Source organism: Cladophialophora bantiana, assembly GCF_000835475.1.
Source record: "Cladophialophora bantiana CBS 173.52 unplaced genomic scaffold supercont1.9, whole genome shotgun sequence".
Classification (NCBI taxonomy): Eukaryota; Fungi; Ascomycota; class Eurotiomycetes; order Chaetothyriales; family Herpotrichiellaceae; genus Cladophialophora; species Cladophialophora bantiana.
The window spans coordinates 956,987-982,774 of NW_015971583.1; the positions used below are offsets into that span (position 1 = coordinate 956,987).

Below are 25,788 nucleotides of genomic sequence, written 5' to 3' on the forward strand. Positions count from 1 at the left end.
GCTGTATTTATATGCTTGTTATGCTGGTGAAGCGGAGAAAGAACACACCGGATCATGCATGGCATATCAGGCATCCGAGCTCTCCGCTGAACACGAAATGTCTGACGGACATTGTTTCCGTGTCTTCTCGGCATATGTCTTGGGTTATACAATGCTTTTAGCTGGACTTTACAGCTCCAGGGGTATTTGCCGTGCTGTCTTTCAAGGATGAGGCAGTGCCAAAGTGAAGATATACATGTTATATTCTGTTTCACGCTTGTTGAAAAGCCCTCAACGCCGCCAATATATTGCTATTATCGGTGAGTTATGGCCCGTGCCGACTGGGAATACTTCTTAGATCTCAGTGATGTAAACGCATTGGAAAACGTCATGACTTCAGAACCGCCACCAGGTGTCGTAAGCTTGACAATTTGGCCCAGACTGAAAAATGAGTGACAGCCTCCGAATGTATCATGGATTTTCTTTTCTTAATTCCTCTCTTGACGAAATCGCAATATCTGGGCCTTGATTGAATCCAGCAGGAACTGTCCGAGATATACTATCCGGTATAGGAGCGAATCATCTGAGATGGCGACGACTCCTCAGAACTCAAGCAAGGAAATGATGAAGAACAAGAATGGTGCGCTCTCTCTTTGGTTCGAGATTCGCGAAGAGGCACTAACAAGCTCTCAGTCGCCGGGGGCCAGCTCGCAATGCACTCTAAAGCTCCTCCGACCGGCTTCTTTCGCGATGGATACTGCAGGACTGGACCTGAAGACAAAGACAATCATTCGGTCGCAGCCACAGTGAACCACGAGTTTCTCGACTTTACAAATTCAAGAGGAAACAACTTGAGAGAGGCGGGAGTCAAGGATGGAATGAAGTGGTGTCTCTGTGCGCGCCGGTGGAAAGAAGCATTCGACGCCGCGCAAAAGGGACAAATATCACCATCGGCAGTGCCACGAGTGCATCTCCACGCCTCTCACGAGAGTGCCCTCAATACTGTCAAGTATGGAGATTTGAGCAAGTATGCCATGAGCGGAGAAGCTCCGAAGGAATCGACCAGAAACCGACAGGGCGCCCACAGTGATCCGGAGCAGCCTTCACATAGGATCGCTAGAGAGGCGACAGAGCTGAGTGGCAAGGTGGAGCCCGAGAGAGTCGGGGGATAGAGCTGACAGGTGTACTGGTGATACGGTGTGCGGAAGAAAGGAGTAGAGAGGGCAATTGCCAAGTGACTGAATGGCGGATTGCGTCTTGAGGTACATGCTCCGCCGTGATGGCGATGAAGCGCTGCTCTGCCGTAATCGCAGGCCGAGGCGTTGGGATCCCGAAAAGCCAGAGGTGATCAAATAATGGCTACTCCATACTCAATGGCAAATGCGATACAGTCCTCGTCCACTTCGGCAGTCGTTCAGCTACACAACCCACCCTTGTTCTACATCCTCTTCTCGGATTATCTCTACGGTCCATACTTGATCGGTGGACTCATGTTCGTGTCTGCTTCGTCTTTCGTCTCTCCCGTCTTCTAGATTCGTCTCAACCCTCTCACGCGACTTCTGGATCTCCCGCGTTCTCCGTCCACCGTCTTCGGCACGGGGCACTGAATGACATCCACGACTTGACATTGAATCAACCCCTCTTCGGCTCTGCTGTTTTCGAGAGGTAAGCAGGCCTCGGGCGCAGTGGGCGCCATGTCGGACTCTGTGGGTATGTTTGATCCCCATCTCCGCTATCCTGATGGTACACTGTCAGAGTCTCACGTCTCCCGACCCAGATCGCGTGTTTGTCCATGCACTGGCCACAGTCCGCCGGCTCCCTCGAACAGGCTCCTCACGGCCGCCTCCGTCCGCCCGGCTACGTCTCTATGGCCTCTATAAACAATCCATGGAGGGTGACGTTGAATCCATCCTCCCGCGTCCGACCGTGCCCTCTGTTTCCCCAGACCCGAACAACTCCAAGTCAAACAACGTCCACCGCTATGCATCTCGAGACCTAAGGATACGAGAGGCTGAAGCCGAGATTGAGAAATGGGATGCGTGGCATGCTTGCGCCGGCATGTCCCGCACCGAAGCCAAACGACGGTACATCAGTACACTAATAGATACCATGAAGGAATATGCCTCCGGGACGCAGGAGTCTCGTGAGCTGGTGGCGGAACTCGAATTCGTTTGGAACCAGATTAAAAGTCAGAGCGGGAGCTCAGAGGACGACGAGGCAGAGTCGCCCACCAGACGGTTGGAGCGGGCCGGTCTGAAACAAACGAGTTTCGGGAGTCTACCTCCCGGCCAAAGCACACGAGGCGAAGGCCAAAGTCTGGTCAGATTAAATTCGGACCCAAATAGGATGCGAGTCCTGTCACCAGTTTCACAGCGAGGGAGCGATGAAATTGTGGAGAGTGAAGAGGTGGATCCGATAACCCATGCAGTTATTGGTCCTTTATCTTCTTCACGACGAGCTCCCTCTGATGCAGACTGGCGAAGTCGCATTGAGTCTCACCTAAGGCATCTTTCGACCGAGGTCGCCGCACTGCGAGAACAGCTATCCGCAAATCATTTGCTCTCCTCCTCGTCTTTCTCCCCCGAGTTGACATCTAGGCGGAGAAGGATATTCTACAGAATATCGACGTGGGCCAAGTGGTTGGCGTGGGCACTTGTGCGGCAAATTTTGATTGATGCAAGTTTGGTGTTTCTCTTCGTCGTGTGGGCGAGATGGAAGGGGCACAAAGATCGCCGAGTTGAAGATTGGGTAAAGCGTCGCTGGAAAGATGTTACAAGGACGCTTGCTGATATGAAGGGGTGGCTGAGGGGGTCGATATCGGCGGTACGGATTCTTGCGGTGCGGAAGGTCTCCTGAACCGCACCAAGTGTAATGGAAGGCAGCATTTTCTGACTGCTTCTGCCAGGAACTTCTTCGGATTCTCGGCGGTCGCTTCCTACCGCGCTACAAGACGGAAATCGCTGACCAATTTGGCGCTGGCGCTGTGCTGGGGGATGAGACCTGAGCACAGGAAACACAAGTCAGACTCGAGATGATGCTCACCAGCAGGCAAACTAACCTGAGTCTGGACCTTTTGGCTGCTGGAGTTGCCGCCACTGGTTTGCACACACGCTGCCCGGCCGTGCCTAATTCTGTTTCCTTGCATGGTCAGTTCAGCAGGTCCAATCTTTTGCTCCGGCGGATGAGATCGAGGGCTGTTGGCATGTCTTGGATATCCGATTGCAGCGGATATATCGACAGGACAGCAGAAGGATAATCACGAGATTTTACGACCCGATAAGGGAGGTCTGGATGTAACTGACATAAAAAGCGACGACGACCATTGCACATTCATCTTTGGACAATCTACTGCAAAAATGCCTTTACCTAGAGGGCTAGACGTAGGACAAAAGCGGAAATTGCTCGAACAATGACCCAGACACAGAAGAAGATATCATGTCTCATCTCATCCTGCTTTGCTCGCTCGCTCGCTTAATAGCGAACTCGCTGTTTCTGGAACTCCTGACGGTAATAAATATTATTCTTCCCTGAGTTTGAACCCGCCTTTGACCCGCCTCGCCATTACGCCTTGCGGATCGTACGCGTCCCCCACCTTCCTCGCCTCCTCCATCATCCCGCCCTTGTTCTTCTGCTCCAGAAGGGCCCAGACGTCCTGCCCTGCGTTTGCGTAGTTGATGTACCGGAACGGATGCAGTGCGCCATCGTCCCTGTTCCCGTACCCGATCCTGTCCCTTCTGAGCGGCGCAGAGGTGGAGGAGGAAGAGGAGGAGGAGCGGCCATGGCGGCGCGCGAGGGTCTCGGCCTCGGCGAGGATGCGAGTTATCGTGGCGACCGAGTCTGCGTCGTGGGTTGGGTGGAGGTGGTGGGATTCGAAGGAGAGGACTTGGGTGGTAGGGATAAGCTTGATGATCGGATTCGGGAGCTCGACAGGGAAGAAGCAGGCTGAGAGAGGAGGGAGGGTGGAAGTTGGGAAGGGGAGAAAGGAATGGGGCGGGGTTATATGTCAGGACGTGGGAGATGTCATGGCGAGAGTGATGAGTCCTGATCCTCAGTGGGAGGAAAGCCTTTGCGAAGGGAATAGAAGAGGATGCGAAGGGATGACGGTGGTGACAAGCAATACCTGTCTGGCAAGGAACAAGAACATCACCTACGCATCAATGGCTCCGCTTCGTCGTCTAGCCCCATCAGATTCCTCGCCCCTCTCCCCCTGGAGTAATGTAGGTGCGGTAGTGTAAGTGGCTGAAGCAGCATCCCGGCCCGGAAGATGGGATCGCGCGTCGGAGCCATGCTGTTCTGTGTCTAGCGTGCGGTTGTGAACGACGTGTGCAGTGAAGAGGTCTGTGATTTTTGACAGGAGCTCAGGGTCGTTGTGGACCGTGAGAGTCGTTTTGTACACCCTGGATCGAGCGTCATCAGGGATGCCCATGAGAGATGACGTGAGGTGAATGCCAGGAAAGAAGCAGAGGGAGGGCAAAGAGGCATACCGGAAGCCGTAGGGGTTGTTAATCTCAATCATCTCAACCACTTCGGTCATCCCGGCCCTGAACATGGAGGTCTCGAGGGTCGGGACCTCCAGAAACAGCTTCCACAACGGGAACTCGTCCTTCTTTTTCGAGCCCGAGCCCGAGCGCGAGTTGGCGCTGGTCGGCATAAGAACATATGCCGTCCGGTTACTCAGCGCATCGAAACCAACCGAAAGCTCCGCCGATGAGGAAGGGTCGAGGTGTGCATTCCGCGCGAAGTCTGCGAGGCCCCTTATCACCCGCGGGAGGCGGTCGTCAGAATATCGTAGGAGAGCGACACGTAATGACTCTTGAAGTGGAAAAGTCTCCAGGTGGAATCCCGCTGCTATGCCGAAGTTGTTCCTACCCCCTTTGAGTACGGAGAAGAGATCGCGACGGCTCGACGGGGAAGTGTTGATGACTGTGCCGTTTACGAGGACCACCTTTGCGAAGAAAGACCGGAAGTGTTAGTGATTGCTCGGGTGCTTTTGTAGTCAGTCAGGTCAAGCATGTTTTGTACCTCGATTGACAGAAGGGTATCCGCGGACCAGCCATATCGGCCAGACAACATGGATATGCCACCTACCAAGTCAGCCTTGTAAGCAACGTTATCTCAGCAAGCACAGCGGGTGATAGACCGCCGAGCAGGTATCCTCCCACGCCCACAGAGGAAGCTCTGCCTCCAGAAACTGTCTGTCCGAGAGGGTCAAGAATCTGGTAAATGTCCAGCCAGCGGGTCCTGGGGCCAACTTCTACATATAAATAGTCAGGTGCGACAGAGACCGACGATAGTCCGGACAAATCCAACGTGATGCCGTCGTTCAGATTTGAGGCGCCATGGGCGGTCGAGTGGCCACCGCTCGTGATGGCAAAATGGACCTCATCTCCAAAGGCAACGAGCTGAGAGACGAGGCTGCTGACTTGTTCCGCTTTCTTCGGTGATAAGCGACATGTTGGAGCGAAATCTGCTTGGTTGGAGGCCCAGTACTGAGCTTGCTGAGACAGGTACAGTCTATCGTTCGGGAACGAGACTAGCGCTGGAAAGCGTTCAGCAAGGATATTGCACTTTTTGGCAAGTCAGTTAGGATAGCTGTTGCGGGGGTCTGGTAGGAAGAAACATACGGCGCGCAAGGCTGCTTGGTCAGTGAAGCTTGTCGGCGTTGATTGTCCCGCTTTGGCTGTGCTGGAGATACTCGCAATCAGGACGAGTACACTAATTGCCACCCAATAGTATGGTTCCATGGGATATTCAGAGAAGCCAAGTTTGAAGAGAGGGCCCAAGAGGGCCGAAGATGTAGCCAATGGTCACGTAGCAGATTTATGCCTCGCCGTAGCTCGAGCATCAAATATAGATGACGGTCAGACCGTGAGCCAAAGACACCCAGTGGGTGAATTTAGCTTGTTGGTTAGGGGAAGCTTTTTGTCTGAGGAAAGCAAGCTCAAAACAAGGCTACTTCTCTGTACCTAGATTCCTCGCGAAAGAAAAACGTAATGGCGATATACGGTTTGATCCTAGAGGGGAGCGAAGACTGCTTCAACCTGAACTTTAGCTAAGATATCTGCCACAGCTTCCACCTTCTCATGCTGCCTGTCGAGTACTGTCACACGGTAGGTAGGTTTCCGGAACAGCTCTATATGTCTCTATATGCCTACTACAATTTTTCCATTACTTCCCAATCAATTTGGAAGCTCCGCGGCTGTTCAGTTGGCAAAGACTCGACAGGCTCATCCCAGCGTGGGCGAAACCTATCCCCTTACCCGCGTGATGCGCCTCCTTCTGCTGGAGGATCGGGCTACAGTAATTTTCCCTTCGTCCGCCGTTCAGTTTGCGGTCCTTTAGGTTAATGAGAAGGGATCAGAGAGGGCTGGCCTACCTAATGAGACAAACTGCCAATCCAGTAATACAGATTGCCACTGCGGGCGGAGGGTTGAAAGAGTGTCGACTCAGTAAGGCAGTAAGGCAGGCCCTGCAACAGACCTTACCCGGTCCAGGTAAGAGATAGAATACTCGAGCAAAGGAGAAGGGGGAAATGCTGTCCGGGTGTACGAACCGGGTGGGTATCCCCTATTCCAATCTCTCTGGGTCCACCAAGAACAATCGCCGTCATAGCTGACGACTCAAAGCCTCGATGAAGAAAACGGTCTAGCTGTGACTGAAAGGGAAGCATTCTGAACACAATTTCCAAGCCAGTATGGAGAACGACTTTTCTCAAACTCCGTTACCTTTCCAAGTCGCTGGGATCCCCGTCCAGCGCCTATTTTTAGAGCGACTTGAGCGCCTAGGACGCCCTCTTCGTATAACATTGAAGCGTGCGTTGTTGTTTCTTGAACCTGGCAGTTTGAGTTTGGTCGCTTCCTAAGCTGGGAGCCCTCTCGCGCAGCAGAAATTGAATCGGAAGACAATGGTTGATATAGTCGGGTCTAATAATGGAGTGATTGAACTAGGCACCCAATACAGGGATGAACTCATACTTGGCTATGGTCCATCATCAATGGTGTAGCCGGGATCACTCCCGAGAATGGGTAATTGTTGAAAGTTCGTCATGTCGGAGTGCAGCTAAATTAAGATATACGAGCTTGGAACGGCTCTAAGGTGAAGGGCGGAGGTACCACTCCGCTACAACACGAGACCACAAACTTTAGCCCCTCCAAAGTTTCTTTGTTCGAAAACAGCGCCATGTCACACGAGAAAGCTCGTGTCTCGTTCTGCGACCTAATGCCACTTTTCCCCAGGGGATCAGTTGTCGGAAGGCAGTGCTACTATATATACGCTGCGGTGCAGGGGTCGACTGAGATGCCGCCTACTAGTGTCTCTTCCCATGCCAGTTTGTATGTGAAAAGGTCCGTGGGTTGAAGTTCCGTTGCATTAGCTTTCACTCCATGTTGTCCGCAACACCTGGGAGATGCAAACGCGAAAGGGTTGTTAACTGCTGTCCCCCTAGCTTCTAGGGTTGCTCCAGTGTCAGGATAACCGATTGAGGGTGTGATCAAAAACATCAGAGTATCTCAGCCGTTGCTGTACACTGCTTTGCTCACCGTTTTCACCTGCATAGTAGATTTTGAAAGAAACAATGGCTGTATATTCGTTCATTGCTCTCGTACTGATCGTGCTTGGAGTGGTTATCGGGCGCTCACTTCTCAGCAAGCCACGTCGCCCTGCGGGAACTCGAGAGATTCCTGGGCCAAAAGGTATTACATCGGTCTTCTTAACCTCCAAAATCGACTAGCTGATGATATTGAGGTCTTCCATGGATTGGCCGTGTTCACGACATTCCCAGCGAGAAGACCTGGATGAAATTTGCTGAATGGTCAGCCAAGTATGGGCCCATTTATCAGCACACTATGATGGGTAGGCTCCTTTGTTCGATAGAAATAGAGACTGAGTACCTGATCGTCTTTGGACAGGAATCGTGCACATCTGGGTTTCAAAGGAGCACATGGTCCTCGACATCCTCGCCAAACAAGGTTCCATTTGTTCTGACAGACCAGCTGCATTCCCCAATGTCCCGGGAACAAAAGATTGGAAGTATCTACCTCTCCAAGGTTTCCATGATACCTGGCGTCGCCAACGAAAATTTACTCATCTCATCTTCGGCACGGCCCATGAGAACAACTACTACGATCATCAGACCATCGAAGTACCTCGCACGCTGGTGCGCTTACTTCAGAACCCTGAAAGATGGAGTTCACACCTCGATCAGCATCAGGCGCGCTTTTTGAGTCGATGTGCCTTTGGAACTCCAAACCACGCATCTGCGCTGTGTACAAACGCCTGGAGACTGCTTATTAATATTTCACCATCTGGGCGTTTTTCAAATATCTTACCAGGATGCATGAGAGTGCCCAAATGTATCGCCTGGTGGAGGGTTGACGAGGAAGACCGGCAAGAAAAGGAAACTAGACTTTACCAGAATTGCCAAAACGAGGTGCGGGAGCAGTGGGAGAAGGGCCAGGCATCTCCTTGTTTCACGCGCACATACCTCGAACACGGCCACCGCTTTGGCTTTCCGACCGATATTGAAGCCGCATTCAATGTCGGGATGGTCTCAATGGCAGGGATACATACCACATCATCTCCGCTCCATACCTTCTTCCTGGCCATGACACTGCATCCAGAATGGATGGCGAGACTACAAAAGGACATCGATGCCCTTTGTGGTGACAGAATGCCAGTACTCTCGGACATGCCGGATCTGCCAATTATGCGGGCGATTGTAAAGGAGGGCTTAAGATGGAGGCCGGCGGTACCCACAGGTTTGTCCATATGTTTTTTTTTTTTTTGTTCATGTTTCCTTTCAGTAGCTCCCGCTGATGTGTTTGCTGAAAAGGCATTCCACACGAACTTCAGGACGACTGCATCTACGACGGATATTTCCTGCCCAAGGGCTCCTGGGTGCATCCGATGGAATGGTCCCTGTCTCGCGATCCCGAAGTCTACCCAGACCCGGAGACTTTCAACCCTGACCGCTGGCTCTTGCCGGGCTACCCAACTTACAAGGAGCCTCTCACCCAGTTCCCGACCCTCCACGGCTATCACCAATTTGGGTTTGGTCGACGGATCTGCCAAGGCATCAACATCGTGCAGACGCAGACGTTCTGCCTGTTGGCCGCTGTCGCGTGGGGATTTGACATCAAGCGGAAGAAGGACAAGCTGGGCCAGGAGCTGCCCATTCCGGTGAACGACTACCACCCACTCCTGATCACCAAACCTAACCCGTTCCAATTCGACCTGGTTCCACGATCGGAAATGAAAAGACAACAAATCATGGAGGCATTTGTACAGGCTCAAGAGAAAGACCAGTTTTTGCAGAAAGGGGAGTAAAACTTGCTCGAATAAGATGCTGGGTTGCTAGGCATTTAGCGTTTGTGTTAGGAAACCGGGTGTCGATACATGCACGTACGACGTAACTTGGACTGGGAGGTTGCATCTACGTATGCACGAAGGTGTTCTAGTGGTACTGGAGTGACAGTGACTTATTCAAATTACTAATGGCTAGTATTTATGCTTCAAGCAGACACAGATACCTATTTCTAGTGATGACGCTCAACAATTATTTTCCCCTCTGTTTTTTTCTCTTTTTTTTGGTAAGGAGCTCTAGAGTATTCGTTTACAGTGGAGTGGCTATGCCGTTTTGCAGTATTTGCGGTAAAGTTAGATACAGGGCATACTTGCGCCCCTCCTCAGATTTCCAGTCATCAAGAGCGTTGTATTTCTTGCGATTATCTGGTCATCTCATGGCAATCTGTTTTACACACAATCCTCTCCCTCTCCATCATCTCCATCCCACTTCTCAAGGCAGTCCGATTCCCCTTTCAAAACAAGACCTATCAGCTCGACTGGAAAACCATAAGAAATACTCGTCGGGTTCCTTCGCTATCAGAGCCACATCGAATCTGGACAGGTATTAATATATGCCTTCCGAATTAGTATTTGAGTAAAACACAGAGTATTACGGCCCCAGGCCAAAAGTTTCCTCATGATACCACACATGTCGTCCGTCACGTATGACGTGCTTGCCCACTTCCTTGCGCAGCGCCCGCGTCATGCTTGGGGGACCGCAAGCCAGAACGCTGACCTTTGCAACGCTGTTTTTGGCAATCGGGCTTTTCTCCAGCGCTCCTCCAGTCGGCAAGAACACATCGTCGACAACCGCCTTCATTTCCGGTGGTCTGCCGTAGCCGAGCACTCTCAACCCACACTTCGTGGTAACCGTCTCACGAAGCTTCTCGTTACTCGGCTTTGTGATATACACGGCCGCATTCAGTTCCGATACAGTGGTTGTTAGCAGCATGTCCAAGCCCCATTCTGCGTCCCGGAGCGACTTCACGAACCAGGTGAAATAGATTTTCTGCGTCGACTTCCGTGTTGCCAGGAGGGATAAGTATATCGGAACGGTGAAGGTTGCACCCACTCCGCCGGCAACAAGCATGATCGCTCCGTCACTCTCGCTGGCCCGAAGTAGCGTGGGCACGTACGTACGAGCTTGCCCGTAGGGTCCCTCGACGAACAATCTTGCATTTTGAGCCACGAGCCCTGTCTCCATCGGCTGGGCGGCCAGCCAGCTGGTTATTGGACCATTCATGACGCGAAGCACCAGGTCGATATTTGAGCTCTCGTCTCCGCCGTCCTGGGATTCCCGCGGTGGAAGAGACACCACAGTCAATGGGCTGCGGGGCATTGCCGGGCTGATACTCCGCTTGACGTAGACGTGCTGTCCGGGCACCCATCCAGGCGTACCGGCGCCTAGAAGAGGTGGAACGCCCCATGCCGGACCCGGGATTCGAAGTTTGGCGAGATTCGTGCCGCAGATTAGTGACAGGGTTGACGTAATCGGCACGCTGGTCGAGTTGGAACGAGCGGCCCCGTTGAAGATGTAACATGCAGCCATCTGGTAGACGTACTTACGGGCAGTGGGCACATGCATGAATATGGCAGGCATGAGAAGACCTGACAAGACGACATGTGGCCTGTAAAAGTGTTTGTGGTAAGCGGTCCGGCGGACCGGTGGGAGCGCTGTGATCGCGAGAACGGTGAAGATGGTGAATGCAGTCAAGCCTAGGCAGACATCCAAGTTTCTGAGTCGTTGAGACAAGATTTTCTCCATGACGAAAAAATTCATGTACAGGACGGCATGTGCGGCTAAGAAGAGGTGAATGATCCGGCCAAAGAGCCGATGGTAAGGATTTAGGGTCTCGTGGCTCAGGCCTGTGGCGAACTGGACCGGGTTTCGAGGGGATTTGATGGCCATCATGTACTGAAACGGCAGCTGAGATACTGCGACATGGCCTAACAGCTTGGTGAGGTACAAGTAATCATCGCCAGTTTGTCGGAGTGTGAGGAACAGCAACCAACACGCGTAGGCAACTCCAAGGATGTGCACTTTTATAGTACCGAATTCTGAAGTTATGGGTTGGTCTAGCCACCAGGAAATGCGCCGTTGTTGGACTTGCAGAGTCGAGGGAGGCTGGCCCGGGGAGTCCTTGGAAAGAGGAACAATACGGTCTTCGTAGAAAGCTCCGGCGAAACGAATGGCAAAAACGATTCCAAGGAGGACAACAGGCGAGAGCCAGGCATAGAAGCCGTGTCGGTCGAGTGTCGCCCGGCGTTCGTCCAGCTGGCTCGCTGTCAAGGTGACAAAGTGGCAGGGTATAGCTCGACTCATGGCTGGAGGCGGTGTTTGAGAGACAGAGGTAGCGACAGCGACGGAGCACGTAATTTGAGATCGATGGAAGGAAACCTCTGTGTTTGCAGATGCTCAATGATGGTCACAAGAGCTTCGTATACGGCTGACTACCACGAATACTGCCAAAAAAAGAGATCTCAAAGCCTTGAAAAGCTGGAGCTTCGAATGAAACTATTCAATCACCAGCGGAAGCTGTTTGACACAGCCTCCTCCCTTGGATCCCACACAACATCCCTTAGTTAGCGGGAGTATCCATCACCAGCTTCGAAAACACTACAGAAAATCTATATTCCCACCTAGGGAAGATTGTTGCTTTGCGACAACAGAACGTTCATTGCCCGCTTTTGCCGAAAGTCTTTTCTTGGCACAGCCAGTGCATCAGTAGTGCCTATTGACACGGGACGCACTATGCGGAAGGTGGAGTGGGTCTGAAGGCTTGGCGCCAGATTGAGCACCGCTGCGATACTGTAGGGGACTTGAAATGTCCGTATACTAAAATAAGATACTAGATCGAAACAATTTCTCTCGTATTATGTCTATATTTAATTATTGTTATTATGGCCATTATCATAATCGTCTGCGAGCGTCCGCCTGGCCGAGGAATCCAATTGAAGCTCCATTGGTTGGTGCCAGCTTCCAGCGAGGAAGAAACCGAAGAGGATACAGAGTGGTGTTACAGAGCTTGAAACTAAGATCAATACTTTGACGGCCTCTCAATGACGCAATACTCTAATGGCCTGACGTGGTCAATACTTTGGTTATAATGCAAAATGATGGGCTACGCTTCTTAAATTTTGGTTGATATCCACAATATTTGATAGATTCCAGTACTTGCTCTTGCACTCTGGGTATAGAGATGGACACAACTGGTAGTCGTGCACTGCCTGGGAGACGACACAGTCAACCCTTCATAAAAAAAATGGTATCAGAAAGGTGCCATTGTATTGCCATTGTAAGTATCCGTAAGCACAGGATTCCGAGAAAATCCTTTCCAATTTCCAGAGACCGGTGCCGACGCTCCAGGTGTGACCGAATACTCGACTGAGTACAGGAAGATACCGTGTGACTCACAGGTCAGAGTGAGATATGGACAGCGTTGCCGAACGCCGATTCCAGCACGTTTGCCAGAGCCTTGGAAGAGAAAAAGGTTAGTAAGAGTCTTGCGGGCGGAAAGTTCATGTATCTACATGTAGTGCGACCTTGGCCGCAGTGTTCTTGTTCTCTCCACCACGCAATTTGGAATACTGTTCGCTGACGTATATTGCCTTGAATGTTGGAGGAATCGTGATAGAATTGTTGTTTGGATTGCCGAACCTTGATATGAGGTGGTCTTTTAGCAGCTGTGCATGGTGTAAGAAATAGAACCTAGCCTCTTCCAGAGGCAGCGGGATATCGTCGTGCTCGTCCTCCAATAAATTCCAGATTGGGAGAATTTTGAGAGTTCCAGAGTGCCTCTTAGCTGCAGCTTCTTCCATTGCCCTGATAGACTCCCACTCTTCGACGTCTCCGACTCCGAAGAGACCTGTGTGATGAACTGAGCAATGTGAGTCAACGCTTGGGTCTTTTGTGCATACCGTTGTGAATGAGCCCGTCCATGACCACATCGACTCGAGCGCCAGGGCTGTAGATCGTGGATATATGCTTGCAGAGTTCATCGAATCGGGCTAGGTTGGATTCCGGCTCGAATTTTCTGCCTCGAGGGACGCCCTCATATTGTGATAGTTGAGACGCTAGAACAACGAGACGGATTGGTTCGTTCTCTGCGACATGCCTGAGGACTTTGCTGAACATGATAGGAGCTATATTCTTCACATAGTGTGCATAGTCTTCGCGGCTTTGCACTTTGTAAAGATTCGCCACCGTGTTTGCAATCGCAAGAGAAATGCTCTCCCTCTCTCCCACCTGCTGCAGGCCGTCGATCTTTGGGATGGTAGTCAATCTACCATGATAAGCTTGAACATGTTTTGTCTGTAGAAAGTTCGAGACGCAAACAGGAGGTAAAAAAGACGTCGTCGGCATTGTTCAAGACTGCAAGACAGTAGATTTATTCATACAATTGTGATATCATGTCTTTCGTAGAAGGCGACAGCATTTGAAATATCAACAACGGCTTAAACTCTACGCTAAAACGAGAATGTAGCTAGTTGCCGTAACGGAGCGCAGGGGTTGTAGCTATTCTAAGGAATTGTATAGGTTGTCGGTATCGGAGTCTCTTGTTTTTAACTCTTGAAGTAGGTAGAACTTCCCATAGAAATCCCCGGAAGAGTTTGAATAGGCAGCGACTTGTCGTACACTGGTCAGTAAGGAGTGGCTGTCCAATGCCAGAGCAGATGTTGGTTCAATCACACCATTCCATGCAGTGGTCGGATTTTGATCGTCCTCGGAACTGCGAAGATATCAGCTGGGACATTTCAACATAACGGATGACTTGTTGAGCCGGCATTGAGACCGTGAGGCCGAATGAAGTTTGAGATGCAGTCCTTGTCCGTGGACAATAACCTACCACCCTTGCAATGCATCGTGCTATGACATCCTCCCATGTCCAAACCAAAACAAAATTAGAATCCCTGCAACCTTTAACATATCACTAATCTCCACAAAAGGGTATTTGATATTGGGTCATTACGGGCTTTGTGGGCTAAATCCAGGGGACAATACTTGCTGCTCTCTTGCCAATCACAAACTAGGATTATTCCCGGAGTGAATCTGGAAGCCCACGACGACAGATGTGTAGGGCGCGGCATTTCGAAACTCGGAGCTTCTCCAAAGAAAGAAAGCTGTTGTGACATTCACAGGCTTGGTCTTGGGGCCGCAGTGCGGAAGAACCGAATTCCGGTTTCAGGCCCTCCTCCGAGGCATTTGAGCAATGCTCTAGAATCCGGCCCATTTTGTATATAGATCTCGCTGGAGTGAGAGAAGGCAGACTGAAACACACAGAGAATCCATCAAATCACCGAATTGCACAAGCGCGTAACAAAAGCGACCATTGCCACTGGACACAGGCAAGAGACAGCCTAACAAATTAGGAAAGAATCGACTTTGGGGCATTTATGTCTGTAGCGACTTCTCACCGACCTCAACGTTGAGCCTCGTTTGCCTACAGTATGCATTGGCTCTGTGCATCACATGCCAATTGTTCCATACTTTGTGGTTGCGAGCCCAACCGAAGGCAGTGTCTACTTCTCGGCCCGATGCCAAGGTACGCAACTAATCCAAACGGGCGCACCCTGCGCAGGTCTATCTTGGACTAGGTCTCCAGCTGCCCTACCGATTGGCAGGCTACTTCGCCAGGGGGGAAAGCGGGAGGAGGGGCGGATTTTGACCGGTCTCCCCAACCGCTAGAGCCACGACCACTGCAACCAGTGAATCTTCGGGACCATGAGATCCTTGCTACGGAATAGATACGTGCGGGGTATTGTTTCCACGCGATAATTCAATCACATGGAAGATGTTTGTAGTTGTAACCTCTCAGCAATGTCGGCTACACCATGAAGCCTTACTTCATATCTCAACATTGAGAATAGAAGCCCCAACCAGAGACTACTGGCCCAGTCCTAGGAAAAGTAATTGCGAGTTGCAGGACATGCTCCAGCTGCTACTGTAATCTATGGCTGTATTTTGTAGTTTCGGGCAGAACCATCAGACCTAGTCCGCAACACGACTCGCAACAAATTCACGTTGGACCCGCCGCCATTAGCTGACATTCCCACCCTCGGAAAGATACATATCAAGGCAAAGTTCGGATGACACGACGATCAGTGAGCACGTTAGCCGGCTCGAGGGGAGCCTGCTTCGAGTAGCAGCACTGAAAGTCGTCCGATATTGTATGAACCTCGACACACAGTCGGTCGACAAGCGAAAGAACATTGGACTTCAGGTATAATCGTCCATGTGGCCACTACAAGGTAGCCAGCTGGGTCGAACACGAACCGCCATTTCTGGACAGCATTTACCTTTTTACATACAGTGTCTCACAAAACCTTTAGAGTCCCCATTTGCCCTCCACGGGGCAGCCTCTAGCTTGGTGCCGGTAAATGTTCTAGTTATACTTCAGACGTGAGATATAGACCGATATTTACTCTTCTAATAGAGTGTCACATACAGGGAAGGTGCACTGAGGTACGGCTTAATATGGCCCGGCTACTTAGCTTCGCCTATCTACTCTTCCCCTCCTTTCCGTTTCTCTCCTCCCTTAAAGGCAGTCCACTAAATACATAGCTAAATATGCTGGCTGACTTTTTGTGCTACCGAAGCTAATCTTTACCATTACACTGGCTCTTCTATTTCTTTTCCTTACCTTCACCCCATTTCGAGATACGATATACAGACTGCCTCGAAGAGTATTTTAAGGCCACATAGAGTCATATCTATATCTCTATGCACAGAGCTTTAGGAAACAGCAGCAGGGGAGCTGAAGGTTAGCAAAGTGACGAGCGGCTAATTATAAAGAGAAGATTAGGATAACTTTTTCGTGCGACACTACCTACATACGTGAAAATTTATCCCTAGATCAGAAACGACTTGTCCCTCTTCTCCGCCACTCTCCCCCTCGATTGTCAAGATGCCAGAGTCTCTGAAGACCCCAGGGGAGACCCGGGAACCGAGTTATTGTCTCCTGCTTCAGCTGCAGACATTTCAGAGCTTGGTATGATCGAAGAAGGCCCGTCTGCTCAACCTGCGAGCACAGAGGACGAAGATGCATTACACGCAGCGAGGCATCTCCAGGATGCAAACTAGAGAGTGGTTGTGGAGCAGGAGTGAGCAACTAGATTGCTACATACCAAGGATCATACTGATACAGCCAAAATTGAAGTTACCTACAAACGCTCGAGCAATGGGTTTGAGCTCTAGAAAGCAGATCTTAGCAAGAATCGATTCAAAGCACGTTACTTCTGCGTAACGAACGAAGCGCACCGCTCAGATCTTCGGGTTTTGGAAATGAACGAACTACCAGCTGTAGGCATCCATCATCCCTCTGCGCTTCGACAGCAAGGTCCTCTACCAGTCAGCCTCCAATCATGGTCGCTGGCGCGAATTTGTCTATTGGTTGGGTGTCACATACTTAGCTAATACGGAGTGTCCTTCATGGTCATGAAAGTGTCGAGGCATACTCGAGGCCCACCGAAAACGATATCTGAGAAGTCATATCTCGTCTCACGGAAGAGGACCTGTACACCCTACCATCCCATGCGGGTGAGCTGCTCGGCCAGTTCTTCAATCTGCATCGCCTTATGTCGCCCGTGATTCATGTACCTAGCATTCTGCCGCATTTCGACGCGGCACTCCATTACCCTGCAGACGAGCGGTCTCACCACAAGTCTCTCTTCGCTGCTTCTGAGCCTGATCTTCGCCATCTACACTTCATACCGGGCCACTGATGCCCAAGGCGACCCTCGCGCTGCGCAAAGACACTGTGATATTACCATTTCGCTCATACAGCCTAATGAGTCTGCTACGCTGCATACACTCTGGATGTGCTTCTGAGCACAAATTTATGATTGTCCATCCATGATCTGATCGAATGAGTGCTCCGTCAGTTTTCCCACCGACCCGGATGACGAATAGTATAACAGGGCACTTCGGGGTTCGGCATGCACGTGCAACAACGCACAGAGACCTGTTCAGCAGGTCAGGAATCAAGAACGCGTTTCTGGCTGACACTGACAGGGCAACACCACCACCAACACCACCCCCAGAGAGGCAGCCGCTAGGGCAGCGAGCGCCCAGCACGGCGACGGCATTGAGAAGTAGGAAAGGGCCGATGAAACACTCAGGAATAGGTAGACGACATTAAAAAGCATGGAACACTGATACTCTGTCTAATTATAATGAATGGCACTCTTCCAGCACTGTAAACCGTCTCGCACTCCCCCCTACCAGCCCGTTTTGGTTTGACATGTGACTAGACAAACTTCCCTCCCCGCTAGCCCAGCCCAGCACAGGCACTTTGCCTTGTTACAATATATTCAGAGAGCCCCTATGCTGAGACCGCCTTCAGCTATATCATTTTTTTTTAATCGAGGTCATCAAGCTATACCGTATCATCGAGGCTTTCAAGTCCCTTGTTAATGATGACGTAAAACTCATCTCTCGCACCTCTGGCCCCATCATCTCCTCAACCTACCCAAAAGAAACCGAAGATACAATCTCCCTACGTGGCACCTTCGCAAGGGGCGTCCCGCTAAGCTACCCACCGCGTTCCGAACCCGCATTCAAAGATACCCCTGGTCTAGACTGGCGCATCTACGGTTCAAAGGGGGTAATTCGAATCAGGGCTCCAACGCCATCCATGCAGATGGGACATGGTGGTACGAAAATTGAGGTGTATGACTTTGCAAGTGATAGGGTTGAGGAGGTTGCCGTGGGTAAAGGTGAGTTTGACAACTTGTTGCTGAGTGCCGCAAGGAACGGGGCTATGGTTTACCGTGGATTGACGGAGAATAGGGAGAATTGTACATTGAAGGGGGCGTTGGAATTGCGTAGGCTGATTGAGGGGATGTGTTGAGAGAATGATGGGGGAGCTCGTAGTGTTAAACTCTGATTCTGTTGGATTGTGTCATTCTGGCCGGCGCTAAGACCCGAAGAGAGCTGTAATTAAGACAGTGGAAGAGTCCAGACTAGGTAGCCAAGAATGTAGATAGCCCGGCGATCCGTTTCCCAACCTAAAGAGTCGTACTATCCATCCATCCTCCACCCATCCAAGTAAGTCGGATATGCACAATCCAAAAACACAAAAAAACGGAACACAAGCAAACAACAAGTCGAAACCAAGTCAATGCTTTTGGAAGTCATTCGTCATCGTCTTCATCACTATCGATCACCCTCCTCGTCCTTTTCCTGCGTGCAGGACTTGTGAGTCTCTGTTTCGCTAACGGCGAGATCCGTGTCGTAGCACTCTGGACCTTCGCCTTCTGTGGGCTGAGCTTGCTTGTCTTCTTGGTAGAAACCAGGTCTTCTAGATCTGGTAGGTCGTCGTCCATGGCATCGTAATCTATGCTTTGTGGCGAGATGTAGAACCGTTTCGTGACCCGCATTTCTACATCCTTGTTAGTAGGTGATGGACTCGGCATCTTTCGTAGAGGGGAAAACAAATCGTCGTCGTCGTCGTCGTTGTCATCATTATCAGCGAACACTGCCTTATCTTTTCGTCTGGACCCCGCCCACCGAGCCGCACTGAGATCTGCTTCTCCATCATCGATGAAACTGTCTTTGTCATCGTAACGACCAATAGTGTCGCTCGAAACATCTGTGTGGCAAAGTGTCCGAGGCTTTGGCTTCCTTTTGGACATCTGACTCGCACGTGTCAGTTCTTCCACTTCCGACGCCTTAGGCAAGGCTTCATCCCCCTCTGATAACGCGTCATAGTCCGACGGACGGCACCACCCTTGTCTTGGATTCCGCATCGCTTCGAACGCTTTCACCAACGTCTTGGTCGCTCTTGAATGCTTAACAGCATCTGTCTTTCCGAGCCGTCGCTGTTGTTCTGGGTAAGCATCAAATCGTACGAACTGAATATACTCGTCTTCGGCCCCCACGAGTCGAACGTAGCGGTCTTCAAGTTCTCGCTCCTCGGTCTCGGACAGCAAAGCGTCCTTCAACGGAGGTAGTGCAGCTACCTCGCGGTCTTTTCTTGGCTCCGATTGTTTTGGTGCCGTCTCTTTTGTTCTGGCCTTCGTCGTCTTGTTCCCGTTGCCCAAGAACATGAAGCCCGTCTCCACCCCGTCTGGCATGTGGAACTTCTTTGGTGGCTTTTTGGCATTCTTCGGTTTTCGTCGGCTAGGCTCGACCGAGCCAGGCTGCGTGTTCTCGATTGGAATATCTACTAGGCGTTTGTCGGCCGCGGGAACGATGTCTCTCGGGATAATTCTCAGCGACAGCTCTTCATGGAAATTGAACTCCTTGCCGCTGGCAATTTTTTCTTGCATCTTTTGATAATTGTCCTCTGACTGGGCGAAGTCTGATTCTTCCTTGCCACGCATCATGAGCAAGACGATGCTTCCAGCCCGTTTCCGCCCGGTCCGGCCCATGCGTTGAAGCATCCTAATAGGCGATTTCGAGCAATCATAGCAGACGATCAAATCGACTTCACCGATATCTAGACCTTCTTCTCCAATTGATGTCGCGACGATTGTATTGTATTTTCCCGCCTTGAATTGCTTGATAACGCTCAGCTGAGTCTTTTGATCCATCCCTTCCGACCCACCCTTCGTGCCTGACTGCCCAACGAAGACATGCGCACGGATCATAGGGCCATGGCGATTGAGGACTCTCACAATTTCCTCCGCACTGTCTCGATAGTGTGTGAAGACCATGATTCTTGTACTTGAAGAGCCCGTGCTGCGGTCATCACTAGTCCTCTCACCAGCGTCCATGAAATGGTTGAGAACGACAGTCTTCAGGTAAGATAGTTTCGGATGTCCAATAAAATCTGGGTTGTTGACCCATATTCTCAACCTCGTCATCAATTTCTTGAAGTTCTCGTCATCTGCGATTTGTTTCGCGTATTTGCCGCCACCTAAGGCTTCATCCGCGAATATTTTCATCTTGTGGTAGAAAGGCCCGATGCCATGATATTTCAGAAGCTCAATGTTATGAGCCAGACTCATTAATGTAGTAGATATCGCCTTCACCATGCCTTTCACAGAATGCTGCGCTCTTCTGCCAGCTTCGGATGACAGCCATCTTTCCCAGGCTTTCTTCAACCCAAACAGGGTAATCATTCGTGGATCTTTTCCCCAAGAAGCACCCTGGGAGTGCAACTTATTCAGGAGGGGCTGTAGTGTTGCCGACAGCATCTCTAATGCCATGGTGATCTCATCAGAGTTGTCAAATGTCTGGGTTTCGACCTTCCGCTTGTGAACGAAGTCGCGTATATCAAGAGATTCTTCCGTCCTGATTTCGACTCTAGCGATTCCAAGCCCGTCGATCACTTCTTGCACTTTCTCCACATCCTTTCCGGGGGTTGCTGTAAGAGCAAGAACTCGAAAGCTCGAGTTAAATCTCCTCAAGAATTTAACCACCTCCACATACGCGTAACTTCCAGTTGCTTTGTGTGCTTCGTCTACCACAATCAGAACGATCTTCTTTGGATCACAATAGCCATGTTTCAGATCGTTGATCAAGGTCTGAGGTGTCATAAAGAAGACCCTTTTCTCTAGCCACTCCTCTGCTCTGATTGCTGGTGAGACCTCTCCTGTCAGCATCGTGGTCTGAGATCGTGGGATGCCGGCAATGTTGAAGCAGGCGTCAACCTGTTGTGATACAAGTGGTTTGGTCGGCGCCACAAAGACAATCTGCGCACTTTTCGTCCATCGGAACCAGTTCAGCATGATAGTAGCAGCGATGAATGTCTTCCCCAAGCCCGTGGGCAACGCGACCAAAATATTGTGGAAAAGCCCCTTGTGCACAATGTTATACTGGTAGTCTCGAATTCGGCCAAGATTCGTTGGGTATACCCACGTGGCCATGGCATCACGATCTAGCTCATGATGGGTTGGAGGCTCACTTCGGCTTGCCAATGGCCAATTGTGTATCTTGGGTTGGGATTGCGTTGTGGGAGGTTCTTGCTGAGTCGTATGAATCCCATGTAGTGTCGTCTGGCGGAACGAGCTGGATTTCTGCAGAGGACGACGAGGAGCAGAGTTGCCATCGGGCTTGCCTTGTATGACTTCTAGGCATGTGTTTCTATGCATTAATGCCGGGTTGCTATAATCACCTAAGGCTTCCAAAAGCTCAAGGTCATCCTCGACCACTTCGAACTCATCGCTAGGCGTAGCGGTTTGAAAAGAATGGTCTATGGTAGTAGGTTGACGTTTCAGAATGGAAGATGAGGGTGAGAGGCTCTTCCGAGGCTTCATCCATCTTGGCCCTCTAATTCTGGATGGACTGGAGTGCTGTTGAGTCAATTGGGTGACGAAGGTATCCAGCGGACGGTCTCCATACTGAGGAACATGTATGCGATCTTCATACTTTGATTTTTTGATGTCTTTTCCGTTCTCATCTTCGTTCGGCGGCAGATCGTATTCGTCGTCTTGTGTGGGTGAAGAGCAGCTGAGATCGGAGTTAAGGCGGCGACGCTTACGAGCACGCGTGTTCAAATCGGGTTGAGAACTCGGGACAAGGACATCTGAGCTGGCTTCAGCCTCATCATCTAGGAAATCCATGTCTTTCTCAGCTCAGCCCATTCTTGTAAGGTTGATGTCTTTGCGAATCATCGAGCTGTGACGAAATGGTGGATGAAGAAAGTGAATGACGCGGAAGACGCGCCAAGTTTGCAACGCGACAACACGTGATAGCATTTCTCTAGAACAGCACTCGCCTAACCTGCCTAATTTCATTTAGCGGTTTGTTTTAGCTCGCCACCTATCTCGGACAACACCATTTGTCACTGCATAATACAACGATGCCACAGTGCACTGTATTTGAAGTCTATGAGTAGTGGTAAGGAAGGCCGACCTTTCCAGGCCTCGAGAACGATCGACCAGGCTCTAACTACACAGCCACCAAGTGATAATGATCGCGGACCAAAGAACACGATCCTTCCTCGACGGTGAGAGCTCAGCTTCCTAAGTGACAATGCTTTCTGAGTGCAAACTTCCATTAATAATAAATCGCTAACATATGCTGCGTTGGATTTCGGGTTTTTGATTCAGTCAGCATGGCTATTTCAGTCAGTCTGTTAGCTCCCGTCTTCTCAGATGCTTTCAAACAACGCGTTGGTGAGGTTGTTGTTGAAGTATAATGAGGTGGCGTTGTTTGGCTCTACCTGCGCCGTTCAACTATTTCTGTCTCTATAACATAATGCCTCCCTGCGTTCGCATCACAACTCTCCTTCTCTGACAAAAAAATTTAAAGGACACAATTTAGATGTGTAACGATTGGTACAATGGCAGGGTTAGTAGAGCATAGATTGGACGCGTACGTCCTTCTCTTCGGATCGATACAAAATTCCTTGAGACGACGCATCTTTTCTTATCCCTGGGTATGCCCACTGGTCGGCAATCGCTTGTTCAAGGGCTAATCTGCCAGTACAGAAACCAGCAATTTGGAGAGGGCGATCGGATCGAGCAAAGCTCGAGTCGCTGAGTATATCTAGAAGCCCGCTCGACTAGACAGATAGTTCACCGGTTCTATTCGATGGATATATGGGACTTGAATTCGCTGAGATATATGTCTGCCCCCTGGAAGCCTGCGAGGGAGCTCTCATCCCGATCGAATGGCCTTTATGTATCCCATGTCGGATAAGGGTCCTCGTCAGTTGCAGGTATGGCTAATACGCTATAAGACATTAGAAAGACATACTAAAGATACGACAAAGGTTACTCGAATTTTGGATCATAGTGTTCGGGCAACGGGCTGTCTTTGACGGTTCTCAATTTCTTCAGTGGCATTTTTGCGCCGATCGTGGCTTGTTTACTCTGAACCTGTAGTGCTGTGTCAGCATTAAGGAAGAGTAGCTCGGACTCTCACAGCCCACCCAGTGGCCCTTGGCATCCAAACCTCTGCTCTAGGGGATCACATATAGGAGTAATCTACTTGATATTCTCTTCAGCGAAACATTAGACACCTGAGCGAAAATTTTAGCTGAAAATCGCATCAGATTAGGTGATCGTGAAGACCTAGCTTTGGGGCAAGCCTTTGCACTGTTTAGAGTATGGAAGCCTATCGCAGAAGAGCCTCACGAGATGGCGTATGCAAAGGCGTCAAAAAGTTACCTTTCATTGGGAGAAATAACTCTTCAGCTGAAACGGCCTGATTTGGCCTATCAGCGCCACAGCCGGGGCCACAATTAATGCCCGAGAAGGAGCCCATGGTGTGCGTTACCGCTTGGGTAGACTTCATCAGATGGCTCGAATTATCTCCCGATCAAGCATAGAGTTCCGTATTTGGTCACCAGTTCAAGAACTCTGTTCAATATAGATGAAAAGGAGCAACGCTCTATCGCAAATTACTCAGCGCTAGGCGGCCATACGTGCGTCGACACCTGATACAGTCCGTTAGAGTGCTTGCTGGTCAATTGGAGTATCGACAACGCTCATCTAGCCAGCTCCTCCTTGTGGTCGATAAGGAACCGCAGCTGCGAAGGATCATTGGATTGGAGATCCCATAGCTGTTGGTGTATGTTGACTGAGATGTCTCAATCCAGTTGGCCGCGACGCTCTGCCTCTGTCTGAATTGAAAGAGAACGTCGAAGGACGTCAACATGCTCAATGGTGAGGGTATCCGAAGCGCCAGAGTCTCTGTATTGCTTTCGGTTCAGGCCGTCTTCGGATTGAGGATGAGAGCTTGAGAGCTTAATCTGGTCTTAAACTGGTGCAATCCGGTGCTGCTGCAAAGATTCCTTCGTGTCATGTCTCCGTCGTAAGACCTTAAAAGTTTGATTTATGCTCGTTGGCGTTTGCTGCTGCTCTCTCACGCAAAGAGGCACTGCAGCAAAACTTCTAGATGCAGCTGCGCTCTCGCGATGGGCGACTTGAGTCACTCATCATGACGGAGCCAGCATTGAATCGCGTCTCCCACCATGCTCTTCCAGTGGCATAAGAGATGCGAAATGCCTTCATAGATGCTGCGGCTGTATCATCCGTGGAGTAGCGACACCGTCACTTGCGGCACCTTACCGTCCGAGACGAGGACCATCGCTGGGAGATACCAGAGAAGATGTAAAGTCAGTGGGACAAGTACCCCTCGGCACAACCACGGGGGTGAGAGAAAGATACTTTCTCTGCAGCCAAAACACTGGGCGTTCAGTGTTGGTGGTTATAGTTAGACACTGAGAAGAGGTTATGTGGATGATCGGCAATGAAGTCATGTTTCTCAGAAGATCCTTCCTGCCCAACAAAGGGGACGACTACATCAGCTACGTACTACTACCATGAAAATATGAAACTGTCCCGAGAATTATCGTGTCAGAACGTCGTTCAGAAAGGTGAAGGCGGCCCTTGAAATAAACCAAAAGTGATGCAAGCATTTTCCAGAAGTGAAATAAGAATCCCTCAGTTTCCAAATGACCGGGGGTTCTACAGAGCCAGTCCGACCATGACGAGGGCCAGAAATCCGAGTCCAATGCTGCCGACGTGAAGGTTGTCGGCGCCATTGCCAGATTCACCGGTGGGCGAGGCTGAAGCTGATGCGCCAGTCGCGGAGCTGCCTTCTGCAAAGGTCGTCAGTAACTCAGCAGATCTTGCGGTCATATGGAACCCGTACCTGTCGCCGATGCGGAACCGTCTGTTGTAGCAGCGTTGGTCTGCCCAAAAGTGGCTGTGGCCGAGGTGCTGCTGTCGGTCTGGCTGGCGGTGGGAACAGCAGTGGAGGAGGCAGTCAAGAAGTAAGAGCTGATGCACGACGCCTGGCAGGAGGCGTACTGTTGAGTCTCGCCGGCCGTGCCATTACCTTGCGGGCATTGCGCGGCGCATTCCGTTGTCGCATTCGCCTGGAGTTGAGACGGGCACGGAACACCAACGCATTTGGCCTGGCAGCACACGTCCGCGGAGCCGCCTAATTAACGCACTATCTCAGCATCCATCCGTACTCTGTTCCTTCAAAGCCTGACTTACAGGACTGCAGACACTTCACTTGCGGGCTGAGGGATGCGGTAGCCGCGGCAGAGGAAGAGCCAGTCGACGATGCCACGTGGGATTCGGTCGTCTCAGCGGAAGCAGTAGTCGTTGCATTTTGAGCGGCAACGAAGGCGATTAGCCCGAAAGTGGTGAAGGCAGTGAAGAAGCGCATCTTGATAGGGAACTCTCTCGCGGGAAAAGTACCACGGGGATTTGTCGCAAGGGGATATAGAAAGTGAGGCTGAAGTCGGCGGCGTAAAGCGCGGGTTGAAGAGAAGTGGAAGCGAATGTGACTGTGAATCAATCGAGAACGAGCGTAGAAACGAATGTCGCGGCGCAAAGTGCCAGCACAAGAGTATATGGATGTATACAAACAACTGGTGGACTCGCGAACACGATCAGAAAGTGGGCGCGACAGGGAGTAAATAGTTTATAAAGGGCTGGACGCGGGAGCGCACACAATCGCCTTCCCAGTTTCCACCCCCAAGCACCAATCCACGGGTCAAATCTCCCCAGGATTTCCTCATTTGCAAGGCCCGTCTTGCCCATCTTTGGTTGATCCAAGGC

General features: G+C 50.8%; 8 protein-coding genes across 8 annotated transcripts; 3 read left to right on the top strand and 5 right to left on the bottom strand.

Moving 5' to 3' along the window:
* Positions 1-567: 567 nt before the first annotated feature.
* On the top strand, positions 568-1,151 carry Z519_06649 (uncharacterized protein; the record flags this gene model as incomplete). The annotated part of the gene is made up of 2 exons (XM_016764387.1): positions 568-619; positions 673-1,151. 2 exons carry the CDS (start codon positions 568-570, stop codon positions 1,149-1,151), a joined length of 531 nt encoding a protein of 176 aa, XP_016619469.1.
* A 522-nt stretch (positions 1,152-1,673) lies between these two features.
* Z519_06650 (uncharacterized protein) lies at positions 1,674-2,835 on the top strand (the record flags this gene model as incomplete). Its single annotated transcript, XM_016764388.1, has 2 exons — positions 1,674-1,689; positions 1,757-2,835. 2 exons carry the CDS (start codon positions 1,674-1,676, stop codon positions 2,833-2,835), a joined length of 1,095 nt encoding a protein of 364 aa, XP_016619470.1.
* Positions 2,836-4,126: 1,291 nt separating this feature from the next.
* On the bottom strand, positions 4,127-5,723 carry Z519_06651 (uncharacterized protein; the record flags this gene model as incomplete). The annotated part of the gene is made up of 4 exons (XM_016764389.1): positions 4,127-4,924; positions 5,002-5,063; positions 5,120-5,546; positions 5,604-5,723. 4 exons carry the CDS (start codon positions 5,721-5,723, stop codon positions 4,127-4,129), a joined length of 1,407 nt encoding a protein of 468 aa, XP_016619471.1.
* Positions 5,724-7,552: 1,829 nt separating this feature from the next.
* Positions 7,553-9,303, top strand: Z519_06652 (uncharacterized protein; the record flags this gene model as incomplete). The annotated part of the gene is made up of 4 exons (XM_016764390.1): positions 7,553-7,670; positions 7,723-7,830; positions 7,887-8,735; positions 8,810-9,303. 4 exons carry the CDS (start codon positions 7,553-7,555, stop codon positions 9,301-9,303), a joined length of 1,569 nt encoding a protein of 522 aa, XP_016619472.1.
* A 628-nt stretch (positions 9,304-9,931) lies between these two features.
* Z519_06653 (uncharacterized protein) lies at positions 9,932-11,644 on the bottom strand (the record flags this gene model as incomplete). Its single annotated transcript, XM_016764391.1, has 1 exon — positions 9,932-11,644. The coding sequence occupies one exon, from the start codon at positions 11,642-11,644 to the stop codon at positions 9,932-9,934; it is 1,713 nt and encodes a 570-aa protein (XP_016619473.1).
* A 1,196-nt stretch (positions 11,645-12,840) lies between these two features.
* Positions 12,841-13,684, bottom strand: Z519_06654 (uncharacterized protein; the record flags this gene model as incomplete). Its single annotated transcript, XM_016764392.1, has 2 exons — positions 12,841-13,187; positions 13,240-13,684. The coding sequence occupies 2 exons, from the start codon at positions 13,682-13,684 to the stop codon at positions 12,841-12,843; spliced, it is 792 nt and encodes a 263-aa protein (XP_016619474.1).
* A 4,769-nt stretch (positions 13,685-18,453) lies between these two features.
* Positions 18,454-21,828, bottom strand: Z519_06655 (uncharacterized protein; the record flags this gene model as incomplete). The annotated part of the gene is made up of 1 exon (XM_016764393.1): positions 18,454-21,828. The coding sequence occupies one exon, from the start codon at positions 21,826-21,828 to the stop codon at positions 18,454-18,456; it is 3,375 nt and encodes a 1,124-aa protein (XP_016619475.1).
* A 2,853-nt stretch (positions 21,829-24,681) lies between these two features.
* On the bottom strand, positions 24,682-25,393 carry Z519_06656 (uncharacterized protein; the record flags this gene model as incomplete). Its single annotated transcript, XM_016764394.1, has 3 exons — positions 24,682-24,815; positions 24,869-25,159; positions 25,219-25,393. 3 exons carry the CDS (start codon positions 25,391-25,393, stop codon positions 24,682-24,684), a joined length of 600 nt encoding a protein of 199 aa, XP_016619476.1.
* Positions 25,394-25,788: the final 395 nt, after the last annotated feature.